The sequence below is a fragment of the Eulemur rufifrons genome, chromosome 29 (assembly GCF_041146395.1).
Source record: "Eulemur rufifrons isolate Redbay chromosome 29, OSU_ERuf_1, whole genome shotgun sequence".
NCBI lineage: Eukaryota > Metazoa > Chordata > Mammalia > Primates > Lemuridae > Eulemur > Eulemur rufifrons.
In genome coordinates, this window is record NC_091011.1 from 50,477,162 (window position 1) to 50,496,967 (window position 19,806).

Sequence of the window (19,806 nt, forward strand, 5' to 3'; positions counted from 1 at the left end):
TGCTGGTGGGATTGTAAAATGGTGCAGCCACTTTGGGAAACAGGTTGGCAGTTCCTCAAATGGTCAAACACATGATACATCCAATTCCATTCCTAGGTATATACCCAAGAGAAATAAAAATATATGTTCATACAAAAACTTGTACACAAAGCTTCACAGCAGCATTATTCATAATAGCCAAAAAGTAGAAACAACCAAATGTCCAACTGATGAACAGACAGGCAAATTATGGTATATCCATACAATGGAATATTATTCAGCCATAACAAGAAATGGAGCACTGATAGATGTTACAATGTGAATGAACCTTGAAAACATACTAAGTCAAAAAACCCCACTTTTTTAAAAAGCTACATATTATATGGCTCCATTATATGAAATATCCAGAACAAACAAATCCAAAGAGACAGAAAGTGGATTAGCAGTTGCCAGGAAATAGGCGAGGGGGAATTGTAACTGAGTACTAATAAGTACAGGGCTGCTTTTTTGGGGAGTGATGGCAATATTAGGGAATCAGACAGTAGCGATGGTTATATAAAATTGTGAATATACTAATCACCATTGAATTGTATACTTCAAAATGGTCACTTTTATGTTATGAGAATTATATTTAAATAAAAAATGTTAAAGAAAGTCAAGATCTCTTTAAATAAATATAAAAATGTTAAAAGATATGGAAATGTGCCATAGTTTAATTGTTGGCATTTTTTTTTCTTTTTTTGTGGTATGTAAAATAATGATGTCTCTTAAAACCCAGGGCCTTCCTTAGACTTGATGAAATGCAGTAACTAACATAATATTTGTTACATATGAGGGGTTTATAAATGCTTCTTGAAAAAAAATAATTCTCAGTTTTTTCTCTCAATGATTACAGTACATTTAAATTCTGAAATTGTATTTAACAATCAGTAAGAATATAGAGTTGCTTTTTGTTTTATCCCTTTTTACTATAATATTTATTTAAATATGTCCTTGAGGAATGTAAGTTTTGGAACTATTAAAAGGCATAAGAAAAAATTGCTTTTCTGCTTAACCCAAATTTTAGAATACATAAATTGCTTTTTTTTTTCAAGTTCTGAAACAAATCTCCATTTCTTAAGATTCATCAGATGGAGATGTTAATAAAAATATTAGCATAAGGTATGTAGAAGTAACATTTATACTTCCACTCCCAAAATTAACCATTTTTAACATCTTGACATATTTGGCTCCCAGTTTTATTTTGTTTTCTTAAAAAGAGGGAAAAAAACCATATATTATACTTGTAAAGACATATTCATTATAAAGAATTTAATCAAGGCAGCAAAGCACACAACAAATTTAAAAGATACTATCATCTAGCTTACATACAGAAAGAAAAACAAACAATATTGCAAAATTGGGATGTCAAAAATATCTTTCAATAAAAAGTGTTCATTTTAACTGGAATTCAATATAAGAAAAAGACAATAAAAAATATTGAACTTCCAAAAAAATTTTTTTACCCCAAGAGTTAATATTTTTTAAAAGATTACTCTAAGCCTAGAGAGTATAAAAAAACATGCATTGTTTTACCTATTGTGTTTGAGCTTTTTTCAACTACAAGCATCAGTTTTACTCTCAAATCTCAACAGCAAAGAAAATAAGTGACCTAATTAGAAAACAAGTAAAAGACCTTAAGAGAGATTTCACTGAAAAGGACACAAATAGCAAATAAGGATGTGAAAAGATGTTCAACATCATTATCCATCAATGAAATGCAAATTAAAACCACAATAAGATATCACCATGTATATTCCTATCAGAAATGGCCAAAATAAAAAATAGTGACAACAGTAAATGTTGACATGGATGTGAAGAAACTGGATCACTCATACATTGCTAGTAAGAATGCAAAATGGTACAGTTACTCTGAAAACCAGTTTGGCAGTTTATCATACAACCCAGCAACTGTACCCCTGGGTGTTTATATCAGAGAAATGAAGATTTATGTTCACACAAAACTCTATAAAGGGATTTTCATAGCAATTTATAGCCCCAAACTGGAAACAACCCAAATGTCTTTCAACATGTGAATTGTTCAAAACAAAACAGAACTACAGTACATCCACACCATGGAATACTTTTAGCAAAAAGAAAAAGGAATGAACTATTGATACATACAACTTGGAAAGATCTCAAGTGAAATATGCTGAGTAGAAAAAGCCAATCCCAAAAGTCTATATAGTATATGTCTAAACTATATATATGCAAACACACACACACACACACTATATAGAGTAGTCTCATATATGGTATGATTTATATAGCACTCTTGAAGTGACAAAATTATAGTAACGACATGGATTAAAGATGGGAAGATACCAGGTATGGCTGGGAAGTTTGTGGCTGTGGTTACAGAAGGGCAGCACAAGGGATCCTTGTGGCAGTGGAACTATTCTGTTCCTTGACTGTGGTGGTGTAAACACTAATTGACATGTGTGCTTAAATGGCATAAAACTACACTATGAGTACATGTAAATCTGAATGAAATCAGTAAACTGTATTAATTTCAAGATCATGGCTTGAAAGATGTTACCACTGAGGTAAACTGGGTTAAAGGTACACCCAGTACCCTTCTCTATATTTTTTCTTACAATTACATGTGAATCTATAATCATCACAAAATAAAAAGTTAAATGTTAAAAAAGGGGTATCTATGGAAATTCTTTAAAATATGATAAGCATTCAGGAAAAAGTATAGAATACGAAGGATTACTAAGTGAGCATAACCATGTATATACATATTTTTATACTTAAGATGTACTTAAATATAAGTAAATTCCTAGGTGTGTGATTACTGAATTAGAAAGTAAAAGCACATGAAGGATTGTGTTAATTTTAAATTAATTTAGGGAAAAGTGACAAAGTATTTCTTTCAATTTGCTCAAGTCTAATTTTGTGTCTCTTAAAAATAATTTATAGTTTTCCATATACAGGAACAAATTTAACAAGAAATGTGCAAAGTCTAAGTATTTTATCTTCTCTTTACTATTTAATTTGTTTTTCCCCTATCATTAGATTATCTCACTGGTTATTGTTTGTGCATGTTTGGCTATTGATTTCTATATGATAATTTTATATCTGCTACTTTATAATACTACATTCTAAGTTATTTGTCTAGTGTTTTTCAGGTTCATGGAATCATCTGCAAAAATCCAATTCTCATGTCTCTACTTGAAGCTTCTTCTTTAAATACATTAACTAATACCTCTGGTAAAATGTTAAATATTGGTGGAAACAATGGGTATTTTACTTTGCTCCTGATGTAAGTGTTTCTCCTTTAAGTAAGATGCTACCTTTAGGAAAAAGACATACACACACATACATACATATTCATATAAAGAAAGTATGCTTCAAACTTTTTTTCTTGAATGTTTTTATCACACAAGTATTGAATTCTGTCCAGGGCTTTTTGGCATCTGTGTAGACAGCCTCTTCTATCTCAGATATATTAATATGGTGTATTACATTAATGGTTTTCCTATTATTGAATTACACTATTGAACCTCACATTCCTGGAATAAATCCACCTGGTCGTGGTATATCATGGTCTTTATGTGTTGCTAGATTCTGTTCACTATTACATTATTTAGAAATTTTATATCAATATCCATAGGTGATAATTATCTATAATTTTTTATTTTTCCTACTATATTTATCAGGTTATACCTATTTCCTAAAATAATTATAAAATTTTCCTTCATTTTCCATGCTTTGGAATAATAATTTATGAAGCATTGGGAATATTTGGTCTTTGACAATTAGAAAGAGTTCCCCTGAAAAAATCTGTGAGTCTGGCCATTTTCTGTGGAGTAGTTCCTTAATAGCTTTCTCTATTTCTTTTTTTGGAAGTTGGCCTGTTTTAAGATTTCTATCTCTGATGGATATAATTCTGGTAAAGTGTGTTTATACAGGAAACTATCCATTTCATCTAGGTTTTCAAATTCATTTGCATAGAGGTCTCAAAGTATTTGATAGTCTGTTGTGATTTTTAAACAACTTCTTTTTCAATGATTGTTTCCCCTTGTCAGTTCTTATTTTTATTTGTGCTTTCTCCCTTTTATAATTAGCTATGTCTATAGTTTGTTGATTCAAAAAACCAGGTTTCTTGATTTGTTAACTAGATGTACTGTTTTTCTATTCTCTATCTCATTTTCTCATTTATTTACAACTTTATCTTTATTATCTCCTTCCTTGTGTTTTTGGTTACTTTATTGTTCTTTTCCTAGTATTTTGAGCTGGCAAATATAATTTATTCATTTAGTTGTATTAATTTTTTTTTTTTTTTTTTTTTTTTTGGAGCCACAAGTCTCACTCTGTCACCTGGGCTAGAGTGTAGTGTCATCATCTTAGCTCACTGCAACCTCAAACTCCTGGGCTTAAGCAACCCTCCTGCCTCAGCCTCCTGAGTAGCTGGTTCTACAAGGCGTGTGCCACCAAGCCCATCAAATTTTTCTATTTTTTGTAGAAACAGGGTCTCACTCTTGCTCAGGCTGGTCTTGAACTCCTGGGCTCAAGTGATCCTCCCGCCTCAGCCTCCCAGAGTGCTAGGATTGCACAGGCGTGAGCCACCATGCCCAGCCTATGGTTGTATTAATTTTTTTTCCTGCGTCACTATTGCTTTACTTCACTACTGTTTCATCAGCTGAATTATTTTTCTCAATTTATGTGATTTAAAAAAATAATATTTTTGTATAGACAGTGTTTGCTCTTCAGGATTTCTGTGGACAAGTCTATTTGATTTGGATGTTCATGAAATTTTTAAATCAAGAGCATCCTTTTCTATCAGTGTACCAAAGTATGGTTTCCTTAGTGTATGGTTTTAATTGAGGGAGAAGTGTGCTATGAGTGAAAAGAATGTGTATCTTTCCATTTAAATTTTTTTTACACAATCCTAATCTCTCTCTTTTACTTTTTTCCCTCCCCACTATGTGGCTTCCAAAATAGCTTGTTGTCTTTCTTTTAGCTCTCTTCTAGTTTTCAGTTTACTATTTTAACATTGCTTCTTTGCATCCTACATGTCCATTCTACCAGGACACTTTTTTCATATTCTTACATTTAGGGTTGACTTTCTCTTTCTGGAGGTGATTTTTGCTCAACTTAGGCCTGCTATTAACATCCCAGTTCCTTCTTTTGCACAGTTTAGCTTTTCCTGAGCCCATTTGCTCATGAAAGGGAGCAAAGAGAGCCTGCTTGAATTTGGTGTTTATTTTTCTATTCACAGGCAATTTGAAGTTTGTTTATTTAGTATCTTCTAAAGGCTGAGGGCTTGGGTTTTCTATGGTTTTATTTTTTCTTGTTCTTTACTATATTTTTATAGGATATTTTTATTCAAATTTGTATCACTGCCATTACCTCAGCTATACAAAATTCCTTAGTTTTTGGGGTTTTTTTTTAAAGCCAGATTTGGAGATATTTGGTGAGAATTCTAGGAATCTCACCAACTTATCATGAGAACGTTTCTTTCCTGATCACCAGTATTTTTAGTCTATTATGTTTATTTTATAACCTTCTTTCTTTCTTTTTGGGTTGCAGTTGGTGAATTTTTGGCTGATTTTTACTTTTTTAAACTCATTTTATTAGATATTTGAGTGTAGAAATTCTGTAACTTTTAATCTGTTATTTAACCTTGAATTCTTAAACCCAATACATTTGTTTTTATAGTATCAAATTGTTCATTATCACTCTTATCCTGTTGATATTAACAAATTTGATTAAAATCCTAAATAAATGTGTCTTTTAGATGAAGAGTCATCATAAATAAATCCACTCATAGTATGAATTAGTTTTTAAAATATACATATTCTAGATGACACTAAATCCAATTTACTATTGGATTTGTCCAAAAAAACTATCTACTAAGATATTACTAAGGCCCTTTGAAGAACGTTTCAACTTAAAGGAAGCAGAAAATTCAGTTCAACATGACATTCACAGTGCTTAAGACTTCTGGTTAACTGAATTTTTAATTTATTTCTCACATTCTATGACCCTCATTCATTATATACTTATTCTATCAACAAATATTTAATAGTTGCCCATGAGGTATCACACTCTAGTAATACCAGTAATACACTGGTGAAAATGATGGATAAGATCTCTAACCTCATGAAGTTTAAATTTCAAAGGTGGGGGTACAGACAGGAATCATAATAGAATGCATGGCAATATAATAGAGTATGGGATGGGGTGGAGATGGGGATGGGGCTAGCTATTTAAGGTATGGCAGTGAAAGCGTCTTAGAAAGATGACATTTGAACACACACCTGATAAAGTCTACCATGCAAAGATCTTAAGAATGAAGATTCAGAACAGTGGGAAAAGCAAGTACAAAGATAGTCAAGGAAGGAACCAGCCTGAAGGAATGGTTAGAAGGTCAGTTTGCTGGGGCATACAGAACAAGGAAAAGAATGGTATGAAATGAGGCAGAAGCTGGTAAGAAGAAGATCATGCAGGAGATCATGATAAGCAGTTTGGATTTTATTCTAATCGCCACTGAAAGCCACTGGGGAGTTTTAAGCAAGGTTATAATATATTTTCTGATTTATGTTTTAAAAGATCATTGATTACTATGTGGAGAATGGTCTGTGAAGGGTCAAGAATGGGAGAGGAAAGACCAATGAAAAAGCTGTGGCTTTAGTCCAGCCAACAGGCTGGCTGCAGGTGGCTGAGAGTACGGTTGTATAATAGAGAAGATGATGAGTCTATATACATAGCATGTTTTGTATGGAGGGCTGACAGGACTTGTAGATAAATTCACTGTAATTGTAAGGAGAAAGAGTACAATCTAGGATAATGCCTATGGTGTTACCATTTTGCAATAGAAAAGGCAGGGAAAAAATTGGAGACATTAGGAGAATGCAGGTTTCCAAGGTACAGAGTTATCTTTCTTCCGCTGGGGGAGGGAAAGAAAAGAGCTTTGAATTAACTAGGCTATTGAAGTTTAAAATTGAATAGGTTGAGTCTTAGAAACTGAAATGGGACCATATTATTGAAAGTAGCCTGAAAAGTTATGGAATGGGACCAAGATGTTGTTCAGGAAGATGCAACCTAATGGGAAGAAAGGCTGATAATGCACATCTGAAAGTGGTAATAGGAAAAAATAATACATTTTTTATGTTTGTTCCTGAAGTTATTCAGAGAACTAAAAAAAAAAAAATCAGGTACGAAAAGTGACTCAAGAACAAAGAAGTAGTTATATCAAAAGCTGCCGAGAAGTTTAATAGGGTAAAGACAGGAACTGACTTCAGCAGTTCTCTGCAATATGGTAGTGGTTGATCAATACAAAAGCCAAACTGGAGTGGGTAAAAAAGAGTCCAGAAAGTAAGAAACGAGGGTACCAATTACAGACAAGTCTTTTGAGGTTAGCCACAAGCACATGAGAAAGAAAGAAATAAGGGTATACCATTTTTAATCATAATGACAGCTGCATTTCTAGTATGCTTTACAGAGATGTTATGTTATTCTCTGGCAATCGTCTGCAACCATAATATAGACAGTGCAGAAAAAAGTAACTTTCAAATAGATTTTTGTTCTTACCTTCACTGATTAAATTTAATGTGTCTTGTTTTACATCTCCTTCTTGTGACTGGCTTGGATCCAGTGAAGTCTGAGAAAGGCTAACTTCTGCTGATAATTGGTCAAGACTTTGATAACTTTTCCTGTAAAATAAGGATGAAATACTACTTGAATTTCTTCTCACAAAGAATTTACAGAGAGATTCTTTAATAATTTTCAATTTGTTGACTCTCTGGTTATTTTCTCCCCAACATTCCCCCTAAATTTTGCTTCATAGTCTTGGTTTCAGTATGGTCTCCATTACACTTTCCCCTCTACCTTCTTTGGAGGTGTATCTGTTTAATCCACTCAAAAATAGAAAAGAAAAAAAATCTGCCAAAACAAAATCCTCATGCCAATTTTTTATTATCCGTATGACTAAGAAATGGGAATCTCTGGTTACTACCAATTTTCAAAGAACAGAAAGTCTGCAGGTTATTCTTAATGTAGAAACAAAATTGACATTAAGAATAATAACGACCTAGTGTTGCTTAAGCATTTCAGAATTTTACAATGCTTTGATATTATTATATAACACAAAATTTATTACAAATTCCTTTAATTTAGAATTTAAAAAAATGTTGGGTAATAAAATACCTTTTTGTATTATTATACCATCAAGATGATTAACCTTCTTCCTGCATCTATCTGCTGTTTTGAGGCCCATTTTCTATTAAACTCATTAAAAAGTAAGATATATAACGGGATAAATTCAGTTGTACATGGAAAGTTAATGAAATCTTGTTATTAACCTTTCCTCATATTTCGTTCTTCAAGATAAAACCAACTCAAAAGATATATGCAGCTTTGGTGTTATTCATACTTCACAGAAGAGAAGAGAGTTCATTATTATTTCCAAATATAAATAAATGACCTAGGAAAAGGAATGTGTTTTCCAAGTTCAGCATCTACTTCCCAAGGTAGCCAAACCCCATCTAATTTCCTAGAAATATGTTTTATGGTAAGTTTTATAGGAAAGCACATATATTTTAAGTGATCTAGTTCATAGTTATCGCTCTTCATATATAGGATAGAGGATAGACTCAGTAACAGATTTATCAAAAACACATATGTTAAATATGGTTGGAATATTTATGTCCAGTTTCTGTTTTATGTTTATCAGGATACCATCTAAAATGAGGAGGAAGGTGGAGTGGAAATACTCATTTACTAAAATCAGATTGACCATTAAAAAAAAAAACAAGGCAGAGCCCAATGTTTACCAAAACAGTAGTTATTTTTAATTGCTTTTGTACTTATTCTCCATCAATTTTATTATGATTTTATAGGATTTCATAGTGAGGGGATATATATGACTGGCAAATATTTGTTTTTCCCTCTAAGAAATGAAGAATGAGGTGATGAAATAACTTTACTAGCTTACAATGCAAACAGTGTTCTCACTTTATAATGTGATGACTTTTCAAATGTTGAGAGCATAAAAGTCCTTAATTCCCCATAATAAGCTGAAATAAAAAATAAAAATAAAAAAATAAAAGTCCTTAATTATAATATTCAAGTGGCAGGAAATTCTGTTGAAGGACACTTCTGATAATTACAACAGATAACACTTATATGAGCTACATGATATGTAATAAAAAATGATACCTAAATTTATATAGCACTTACAACATCTAGGCACTGTTCTATATATTTTATATATAATGAACTTATTTAATCCTTACAACTACCCTAAGAAGTTGGAATTATTACTACCTCCTCTTCATAGCAGAGGAAACTAGGGCACAAAGAGATGAGATTTAAACCTGGCAGTCTGACTCTAATTCTGTCTCCTTAACCACTATGCTATTTCCTCTCCAATACAGGAAGTAAGGATTTGGCTTCCTACTTTATTAGAAATATTTCTCCAAGAACAGCCTTGTTTGTTAAGATAGAACACATAAACTATACTATATTTAAGAATATCACTGAAAATTTCACTTGATTTTCATTAAAACCTTATTTCTTTAGCTGTAGAAGAAAGCAAGGACATTGAAATTTAAAAAGCAGTTATAGATAAATTTCTTTTTTTTTTGTTTAGTAATACATTCCAAACCTATAAATAAATTTCTTTTCCAAGGTATTTTTCTGTGCCCAATAGGTATAAAGCTTACTTTTTAATTTGCATGATGGCTTAAGATGAGTTTCTGACACAGATTTTTCATCATAAAAAATTTAATATTTTTAGATTTAAAAATTTATGTATAGAAATATTTCAAACAACAAAATACCCAGATGCAAAAAGATATAAAGTTCATTTGAATAGTGTTAAGTAAGCACCGAAAGTTTGACAACACACATTTCCAATAATCTCAAGGACTGCCACTCACTAGAGGGAAGAAACTCTGTAAAAGCAGCCCCTGATATGGCAACATGAAATGAGCTTTCTGCATGACCTACTGAAGCTATTTTAGAATATCACACTTCCAAATACAAAGAGATTTTGGAACTTTTCTGCCCTTTAATTTGTCACAGTTAATGGACAATTCTGGAGTATATAGACTTAACCAAATGCTACTGAACGTAAAAACAGAATTTGCTAGACAATGATATTGTGAAGCCAGAATGAAAATTCCAACCCCAAATTAAGTACCTTATTTAAAAGATATTAAGAATAACATCATTACATGAAAATGACTACAAACCTACCATCCAAAAGAAAACTAGTTCAGTTGCTTTCAATAATGGCAAAGAATGGGTTTGGTTTCCATGTTCTTACCTGATTTCCAATGTGACTGGTAGCTCCATTCAACAAACATCCTGTTGTGACGTAAACTATCTATAGAAGTTCTGTCTTGAAAAGGTCAAGACTAAGTACTATTTTAGAATTCTAGCTTCAGTAACATCACACTATAAGACTTAAATGGAACTCACCAGACAAATCAATCTGATTAACAGCTATTACTATTTCTCAGATTAGGATTTTGAAAATATACCACTAGCTTAATCAAAATAAAAACCCAAGATAGAATCATAGATTTTGAAAAAAAATCTGTAGTTTATGCCATTCCATTGTTACATAAAATTTAAATTAAACTTTTAGGAATTATGACATATGTCATGGGCATTTGGCATATAATAAAATCTCCTACATTCAATATCTATTTAAACTTTTTTTTTTTTTTTGAGACAGAGTCTCTCTCTGTCGCCCTTGGTAGTGGCATCATGATGGCTCACTGTAACCTCAAACTTTTGAGCTCAAGCAGTCCTCCTGCCTCACCATCTCGAGTAGCTGGGACTACAGGGACGTGCCACCACACCTAGCTAGTTTTTTCTATTTTTGGTAGAGACGGGGTCCCACTCTTACTCAGGCTGGTCTCAAACTCCTCACCTCAAGCAATCCTCCCACCTTGGCCTCCCAGAGTGCTAGGATTACAGGCATGAACCACCATGCCTGGCCTAAACATTTTTACACAACTCAAATACAAACTCCTATACATGAGACTGGGTACCAAATAAAGGCAAATTACAAGGAAACTGAGCAACAGGCCTGAATTCACTTAATCAATTTTTCTATAATCTTACATTGTACATCAATGATCAGAAGTAATGATACAGGTAGTCTATATCATTTATTTGCCCAACAGATGTGTTGAGGTTAATAATAATTAACATTATCTGGTAGTCACTGGGCAACAAAGAGTGTGATGCGTAGAAAGAGGTGAGCATTATCCACATGTAGAAAATAAAAACAAATATATATACAACGCATACCTGGATTTACATGGAGATAGAGATGTACTTTTTATTCTTGGTTTATATTCATAGAAATATGTCTAAGGAACAAAATAATCATTTGCTATAGTTGAATATCTATAGTTTCTTAATCTACTAAAATTAACAGAGGGATCCAAGGAAAGCCTGATAGGGAAGGATATATGTAAGTCAGGTCAATGTCCAATTTATAAGCTCTAAAAGACTTTTACAGACTCCTACTCCAAAAATGTTTGAAAGACACACATGGGAAGGAGAACTCTGAATACATCCGAAGTGAAAGTCATTAAGAAAAATTAAAAGCCAAAATATTAGTACTAGACATATGAAAAAATACTCAACATCACTAATCATCAGGGAAATACAAATTAAAACCACAATGAGATATCACCTTACCCCAGTTAGAATGGCTTTTATTAAAAAGTCCAAAAACAATAGATGCTGGCATGGATGCAGAGAGAAAGGAACTTTATACGCTGTGTTGGTGGCTATGGTCCCCAACTCGTGGACTGTGGACTGGTACTAGTCCATGGCCTTTTAGGAACCAGGCTGCACAGCAGGAAGTAAGCAGCAGCAGAGTGAGTGAAGCTTCCCTCTGTATTTACAGCTGCTTCCCATCATTTGCATCACCGCCTGAACTCTGCCTCCTGTCAGATCAGCAGTGGCATTAGATTTATAGGAGTGTGAACCCTACTGTAAACTGTATATGTGAGGGATCTATGTTATGCTCTTTATGAGAATCTGATGCCTAGTGATCTGAGGTGGAGCTGAGGTGGTGATGCTAGTGCTGGGGAACAGCTGCAAACAGATTAAGAGAGGTTTGACTGCACAGAGACCATAATAAATCAATTGCTTGCAGACTCATATCAAAGCCCTATCTGTGAGTGGCAAGTGACCAATAATAACAGAAATAAAGTACACAAGAAATGTAATGTGCTTGAATCATCCCAAAACCATTCCCCCAGCTCCGGTGCATGGAAAAATTGTCTTCCATGAAACCAGTCACTGGTGCTAAAAGCGTTGGAGACCGCTGATTCGTGGGACTGCAAATTAGTACAACCTCTATGGAAAACAGCATGGAGATTCCTCAAAGAACTAAAAGTAGATCTACCATTCGATCAAGCAATCCCACTACTGAGTATTTACCCAAAGGAAAATAAGTCATTTTATCAAAAAGACACATGTACTTGAATGTTTATTGCAGCACAATTCACAACTGCAAGGATGTGGAATCAACCTAAATAGCTTTCAATTAATGAGTGGATTAACAAAATGTGGTATGAGTATATTATGGAATACTACTCAGCCATGAATAAGGATGAATTAAGGTCTTTTGCAACAATTTGGATGGAACTGGAGACCATTTTCCTAAGTGAAGTACCTAAAGAATGGAAAAACAAATACCACATGTACTCGCTATTAAATAGGAACTAACCAATGAGCACACAAGTGCACAGAGGTAAGTAAAACTCAGTGGAAATCAAGCAGGGGAAGGGGAAGGAGGGTTGGGCAAAAACCAACCTAACGGTACAATGAACACTACCTCGGTGATGGGCATACTTATAACCCTGACTCAAGCATAACAAAAGTGATCCATGTAACCAAACACATTTATACTCCTGTAATATTTTGAAATAAAATATATTAGATCATGAAAAGCATACATGAGCTCATGATTCTCTGTAATTCTGCAAGCTGAATGATAACCAAAATGGGAGACAATGATAAATTTAAAAACTAAATTTTAAAAACTAAATAATTTTAAAAACTAAAAAAGCTTAAATAGAAAATATAAATATGATGACAACAAATCTAATATTTTGGGATGGGAATGGGTGGGGAAGGCAGTAATCTAGCAAGATTATATAACAGATCAGGATTCTCTAACAAGCTCATGTGACCTAGACTATATATTTAAAAAATGATATTAAAACAGAACTTATTGGAAACAGAAAAGTAAACGATAATTCTGTGTATGTATTAAGGGTACATGTTTTATATGCTTATTTATTGTTGAGTTTTTATAGTAAACCTGTAATGCTTTAACAATTTTTTAAAATGATATTCCCACATTTGAAATATAGGAAAAGATCTAAAATTCAGCATAGCTAATTGTGCCAGGTCTAAGAAATAATGAAATAACCTGGAAATCATATTTTTAAAGTTTTATAAACATAGAGTCAATGGAAATAAATTTAATATCTTCTATTGTGAGAGGGATCCTTCCATGAGTAGGTGACAACATAAGAAGTTATCCAACGGCTCAGTGTAAGAAATATAAAAAAGACCAACAAATTCATTAAATCAAACAGCACACTCTTATTAAATTAAATATGCAGAAGGCCATTAGTCTAAGGCTGCCCCCCTACTTTGAGTTCCTAGTAACAAACTGCAACATAACTTAGTAAGTAAATAACCAAAACCTAATTCTGGAGTGTATTTTTTCTAACAAATAGTCAGGTTTTAGCCAATCACAAACAGCCAAGATTTAGTGAATCACAGGCAGCCAACTCATACCAAGCTCAAATAAGGTAAACATCACATTACACCTTGCCTAAATATGGTAGATTAGCTGCAGCCAATCAGGTGATTTCTGTACTCTGATTCCTGTTCAGCCTATAAAAGCTTTCTATTTCCACTGCTAGGTGGAGCTCTCTGAACCTCTTTCTGGTTCTGAGTGCAGCCTGATTAATGAATCCTTTGCTTAAATAAACTCTGATAAATTTTATTTTGTCTACAGTTTTTCTTTTAACACTTTCTTCTTAGAGTTATCTTTGGCTAGCTGGTAGAATGAAGTTACACAGTTCTTAGAAATAGCTATAGACATCCCATATCCTTAGCAGAAAAAAATCATCTACTAGCATTAAAACTTTACTTTTTTTATAGGGTCAGCTCCTTTCTCCAAATTATCAAGGGAGGTAATGTTTCTTATTAAAAAGGCTTTGGCCACTTCCTTCATAATTTGTAGGTTCTCAATAAACGTCTGGTGAACTTACTTGAGAGCAGCAAAAACTGGATCCTGATGTAAAGCTGTGATTAGTTTCAAGCATGATTTATAGAAAGCTCCTCTATTCTGAAAATCCAAAGCCTCCATTTTTACATGAGACAGCTGGGATTACTTATTCTGGGGACTAGCTGATCGTTTTAATTTTACATAATGTTCAGAAAGTAGATCTTGGGAAGTTAGGTGGGTGTATACTCTCTAAACATGGAAGATACATTAGAGTAGAAACAAAAAAGATTATATAGAATATAAATAAAGATTTACTGAGAAGCTATTAAGTGCCAGATATTTATTATCTCATTTGATCCTTATAGTTCTGTTAGCACTATCCCCAAGATAACAAGTACAGAAAGAAAAGGGTAAGGAGAGGAAGCGTTTCTCAGTGTTACATAGCAAGTAAGTAGTAAAGATTACTTACGAGTCCTGACTTTAAACTCTAGGTCCAGTGTCTCTGTACTACACCTCAGCTACATACTTTTTTGTTCAGGTATATCAGTTAGAAATAGGGCCATCTAAAAGCAATACCAACATCTGAGGACAGGCCAGATTAACAGATGATACAAGGAAGGAAGGGATGTCCCTTCTTAAGCTAATGGAATAACTGAGTCAAGAAGTATAATATCTGGATCTCTGCTAAACAGATAAACATGGTTTCCCTGCCTTCTTTTCTGAGACTGCAATTACTTTTGTTGCTGCTATAATATTTTGTAAAAACCAGCCACTATTACACATGCAGAGGTAAACCAGAAACAAATCTTCTACTTTAGGCTTCTTATTGGCTCCTCAATAGGTAACTCTGTAGAAAGGCAAGGGTACACATCTTCTGGCAAAAATATTTTACCTCCCACTATCTAATGTGACAATGCGGATACTGAAATAAAAAGGCACAGTCTTTTAACTTATCAATATTTAAAATTGTCATAATATTTTTGCAGTTAAAAAAGCAGGAGCATCTCATGTTATATATCGACAAGGTAAGTATACCATGTATTGCTATAAATTCAATTTTTCAATCATAAATTAAAAATACAAAAATAATATTCTTCTATTAGTTAAATATGCCACAGGAAGGTAAAATTATACACCAGAATTAAAAAATATATACTCTAGTTAGTCACAACTTTCATAAGGGTATATAAGGGAACTAGATACCAATCTATGAAATATCCAAAGTCAACACCTTGAGTTACATACTAAGAAGTATGAATTTAGTAGACATTGAAGAGAGTTGTACTGATTTATTCTGTAAATAATCTGTTCACTTTTTACTATTTATCTCTAACAATTAATGAAAAAAGAAAAAAAACTTAAAGTTCCTAGCAATTAACAAGTGGTCAAATTTATTTTGAATTCTGTCTTTGATAAACAAAAAACATCACAGAGTAAAGCAGGTGGAAGGGTATGTCTGTGCTAAAACGCTCCTTGTAGAAATGTCTGGCTACTAATTGCCTAGTAAAAGGTACCCTAAGAAGTGAAGACAGAAATATATGATTCTACTAGTGAAATTTAAAAACAAGGACTCTAAAAGAAGCACAGAGAAAGAAACAAAAAGAGGGAAGGGGGAAAGGAGGAGAGAAGGAAAGACAGAAGAAAGAAAAGAAGAGAAAAGAGAAAAAGGAGAGAGGGAAAGGGAAAAAGCATACAAAAGGGGGGACAGGAGGGAGGGACATCAGGAAAAATAGTTAGAAAATTAGCTAAAGACATAAAAATAAAGAGTGAAAAAAATGATTAAGATGGGAAAGTGGCTGAAAGCCAAAGAAAGAAATACAATTTACAAGTTTCGATATGAAGATTACCTAAAGGAAGACAGTCCAAGATTTTGCAGCTCTCTCAACATTAGGACACAATGATTAAATGCAATAGTCCTGAACATTAGGACAAAGAAATAGGAAAACGATCTTGTGGCCCATGGGTGGAGTGATTATATCTTCTGTAGTCTCCAAGAATCAGATTTGTTGAAAATGAACAAAACTCAGACTCACCAAGAACAAGTAAATATCTTTCTATTCTTTCATGAGATAGGATTTTGTATTTTCTGACAAGCAAGGAAAATTAGTCCTAAGGCAAATACAACACCAAAGCTAGAATTCAAAACTAGATGGCTCATTAAACACAAGCTCATGGATTTAACTGAAGGACCAGGTGAAGATTTAACTGAAGAACTAAATAGCTGGTACAATGTTGCATAAGAATTTCTCAGATATTTTACTTCCCTAGGGTGCCTCTGCTTCAAAACTTAACAGATCAAACTGCCTTAATCTAACCTGACCGAATAGTCCTAAATCCTACCTTTGCTCTGAGCTAATAATAAATTCAGAAAGAATAACTGAGAAACCAGAGTGGATAGCCATATGTTTTGGTACAGCTAACTTTGTAATTAGTTGGAAAAAAAAGTATTACACTTACTCATACCACTGTTTATTGTGTTTTCGGTAAAGCAACGTATCCAAGGCAACAGCATTGACATCCAGAGCTCCTGGGGAAGGCCACTGGTTGGTGAGATGGGCAGTTAACTCTTGTCTTGATCTTAAATCATTATTCTTTAGCACAGTCCTGTGAATATTAAGATGGTGAGTGCTTTTGTCTTCAATGTTCTACAATGGCAGAGGAACCTAATGGTATCAATTTAGGGCCCCAAAATTCATCTTTTTGAAATGTTATGTTAATAGACTGTGAACAGAACTACAGCAAGGCTGGTTGAGCCTATGACTGTTTTTTCTCCTGTAATATGTACTTTTCATTTTTTTCTCTGCTGGCTACAACAAATTCCTACTTGTGAAATTCAGACTTCCTGTCTTTCCACAGAGAATATTACTAAAGGACTAAAGGACCCAAGTGGCATTTTATCTTAACTAAAAAGTGGTGACATCTTAAAGATACAGGTTATCAGGCCAATTAAAATATAAAAAATAAAGATTCCATGTGTATGATTTCCTAACTTCAAAACTCAGAAACAACCTATAAAAGTTATTTGACTCAAGTAAAGAAAAAGCCATTAAAGTAAATAAAAAAATGAGTGTAGAAAAATATAAAATAAAAAATCTATGAGAGTCCCATAACTGTTTCTGATAGAAGCAACTACTAATAAATCTTAATGAAAATAATTAAATCAAGAACAAGTGCACTGAACAATATAATCCACTGGAAATGTTTCAACAACAGGATGAAGCAATTTTAATAATTCATGGTTTTCTTCAATGTTTGTAAAACTGTTACTTGTTAATAACAATTTGCAAAAGAATTAGCTTTTTGCCAAAATTTCAACTTCACAAACGAACATACATCATTGCCATTAAGACTAATTCAACATTTGAATTGATGGTTAAAAATAATTTAAAAGGTCTTATTCTACCTCTAAAAGGCTTTAAAATACCATCTAGGCAACGCGCTTCCTCAAATATTCTCAAACAACCTGTATCCATGGCTCTAAGTGCACCAATGCTCTGAGCCATCAACTCAGAAGCAGCAGGGAAGTAATACTATGTGCCTGCCGCTAACTTCCACAGACAAGAGTCCTGCTGTTGGTAACAGAGAGGTGAGTCAGTGAAGTGCTAGCAACACAATACTGCACTAAAGAAAATCAGCCTGTACACCACCTCCGGCTGTTCACCATGATACTAATGGAATAAGCACATTTTATATGTCTCCAACAGGCTACAGATGAATATTTCTGATTTTATAGGGTATCTGTGTACATTTCAAAATATTTGTTCCACTATTTCTACAAACAAACATGTGATGTAAATACTAGATTCTATCTCAGAATACTAAAGTAAAATAGGCGAAAGTCATGAGAATGTATCCCATTATGATATTCTTTTAGGCTAGTTGCCACACTTTCATTTCACTGGAAAGGAAATGAAATTTTTTAAAAGAACTTTTACGGTTCTTTAACATTTTTTAAAAATAAAAATAGTAAAGCTTCACAAAGAGAATAATTAGAAATTTTTAAGATTGACAGAAAAATTTTGCCAAGCATAAACAGGAATTACTGGCCTAAGAATCTACTCTAATAAGCTACCATTATTTGTGTTCTGTTAGTATATTTTCTCTGTCACATATTCCCTTTCTTGAGGGTAGATTCACTAGATTGTGAAGGTCACTGGAAAATAATTCCAATGTCATAACTGGCTCACAGGAAATATTCAGAGCAGAATGTCAGAAAAGCAAATGTTCATCTATGAGGAAATGACACTGGTAGAACTCAGTTAATGATAAGTAACTGAACAATCTCCAGGTTAACATATATTCTGGAAAGCATAAAGTTCTACACCTCATAAAATGGAAGAAAGAACTGAAATTCCACAAAAGTTTTTACACAACATTTGTCCATGGAGAATTTTTGCCTAATGACAAATTAAGGTATTATCTTTAGACTTTTGTTTTTAGAAATCCTAATGATATTGTTTTCTGTGGGCAACTGCCTGGTGCTCTGAACCAGGAGATAAGAGATTTCAGTGTATAGAATAGACGTAGTTTTCATCCACGCAGCATTTATTTCCCATCTTTTGTGAGGAATGTGAAAACAGTAAATCATGGCACTTGAATAGGAAAGATTCCTGGAGAATCCTTGTGTAAGGCTCCATCACCACTCCAGTATACTATGGGACAGGCAAGTGAATTAAGTTCGGCTGAAAATTCCATCCTTGTATTTTGAATCTTGATTAGAGTCTATTTAGAATAATAAATAGGCAAAGCAGTTTATTCACTCTAGCAGTGGGGCCATGACCAGAGTGTACCAGCAAACAGACATTCCTGCCATTCCTGCTTCCAGCCTCCCTGCAGCAGCTCAGCCTCCCTCTTTCTAGGCCTACTTCTCCAGTCTTTCTATTCATTCTGTGAGTTACTAATATCTTGCTAGTGAATTCTATCTGTGCTCAAGAGTTGGTTTTGGTTGCCTGCAAGCAAAATATATACCTTGAAACAAGCAAAATATATACAAGTTAATATGAAAACTTATTCAAAAGTGACCCAATTGATGTTAATGTGGAAAATGATGGTTTCTGTCTTTTTTGGCCAAGCTTATAAATGGGTTCACCTTAAATTACTCAATAATTGCTATTATTAATGGTATTAAATCAGTAATTAAAAGTTAAAATATTTAGCATCTGATTTTAGTTAAAATTCTAACCAATGCTGCAGTTAGATAATCTAAAAACTGAATTATTCTATATGTGATAGATTCTACTTGTCACTTATCTGCAAGTCAATTTAGCATTCTCTCATTAAGGTAATGATTCCACAGAAAGGTATACTAAGGGGAAACTAATTTACTAAGAAAGTAGCAATAATTTATTTATCACAGCTAATTTTAATAACTTTCCTGTATCTACCTCTAAATTGCTAGATAGCTAATTTTTCTTTAGATTCTCAATAGGAATTACTCAGGAATTTGGGCCGTCAAAATAACATAATTCAATTTTGATGAATGTAATGACTCAAAAATCATTGAAGAAAGAACCTCTTTATACATATTTTAAGCTAGACATAACCTTATCAAGTCTAACTAT

The 19,806-nt window shown here is 33.2% G+C and overlaps 1 protein-coding gene across 7 annotated transcripts in view; it reads right to left on the reverse strand.

Annotated features, from left to right (window-relative positions):
- The window catches only part of RUNDC3B (RUN domain containing 3B), a 116,313-nt gene that overhangs the window by 4,660 nt on the left and 91,847 nt on the right, over positions 1–19,806 (reverse strand). For 3 of the 7 annotated variants that reach the window (XM_069462048.1, XM_069462047.1, XM_069462045.1), the window contains 2 exons: positions 16,703–16,849; positions 7,561–7,682 (listed from right to left, as the gene is read on the reverse strand). In XM_069462048.1, the coding sequence (XP_069318149.1) occupies positions 7,561–7,682; positions 16,703–16,849 (269 nt within the window). The remainder of the gene's footprint in view (positions 1–7,560; positions 7,683–16,702; positions 16,850–19,806) is intronic. The other 4 variants (XM_069462049.1, XM_069462046.1, XM_069462051.1 and 1 more) reach the window with 2 other exon arrangements.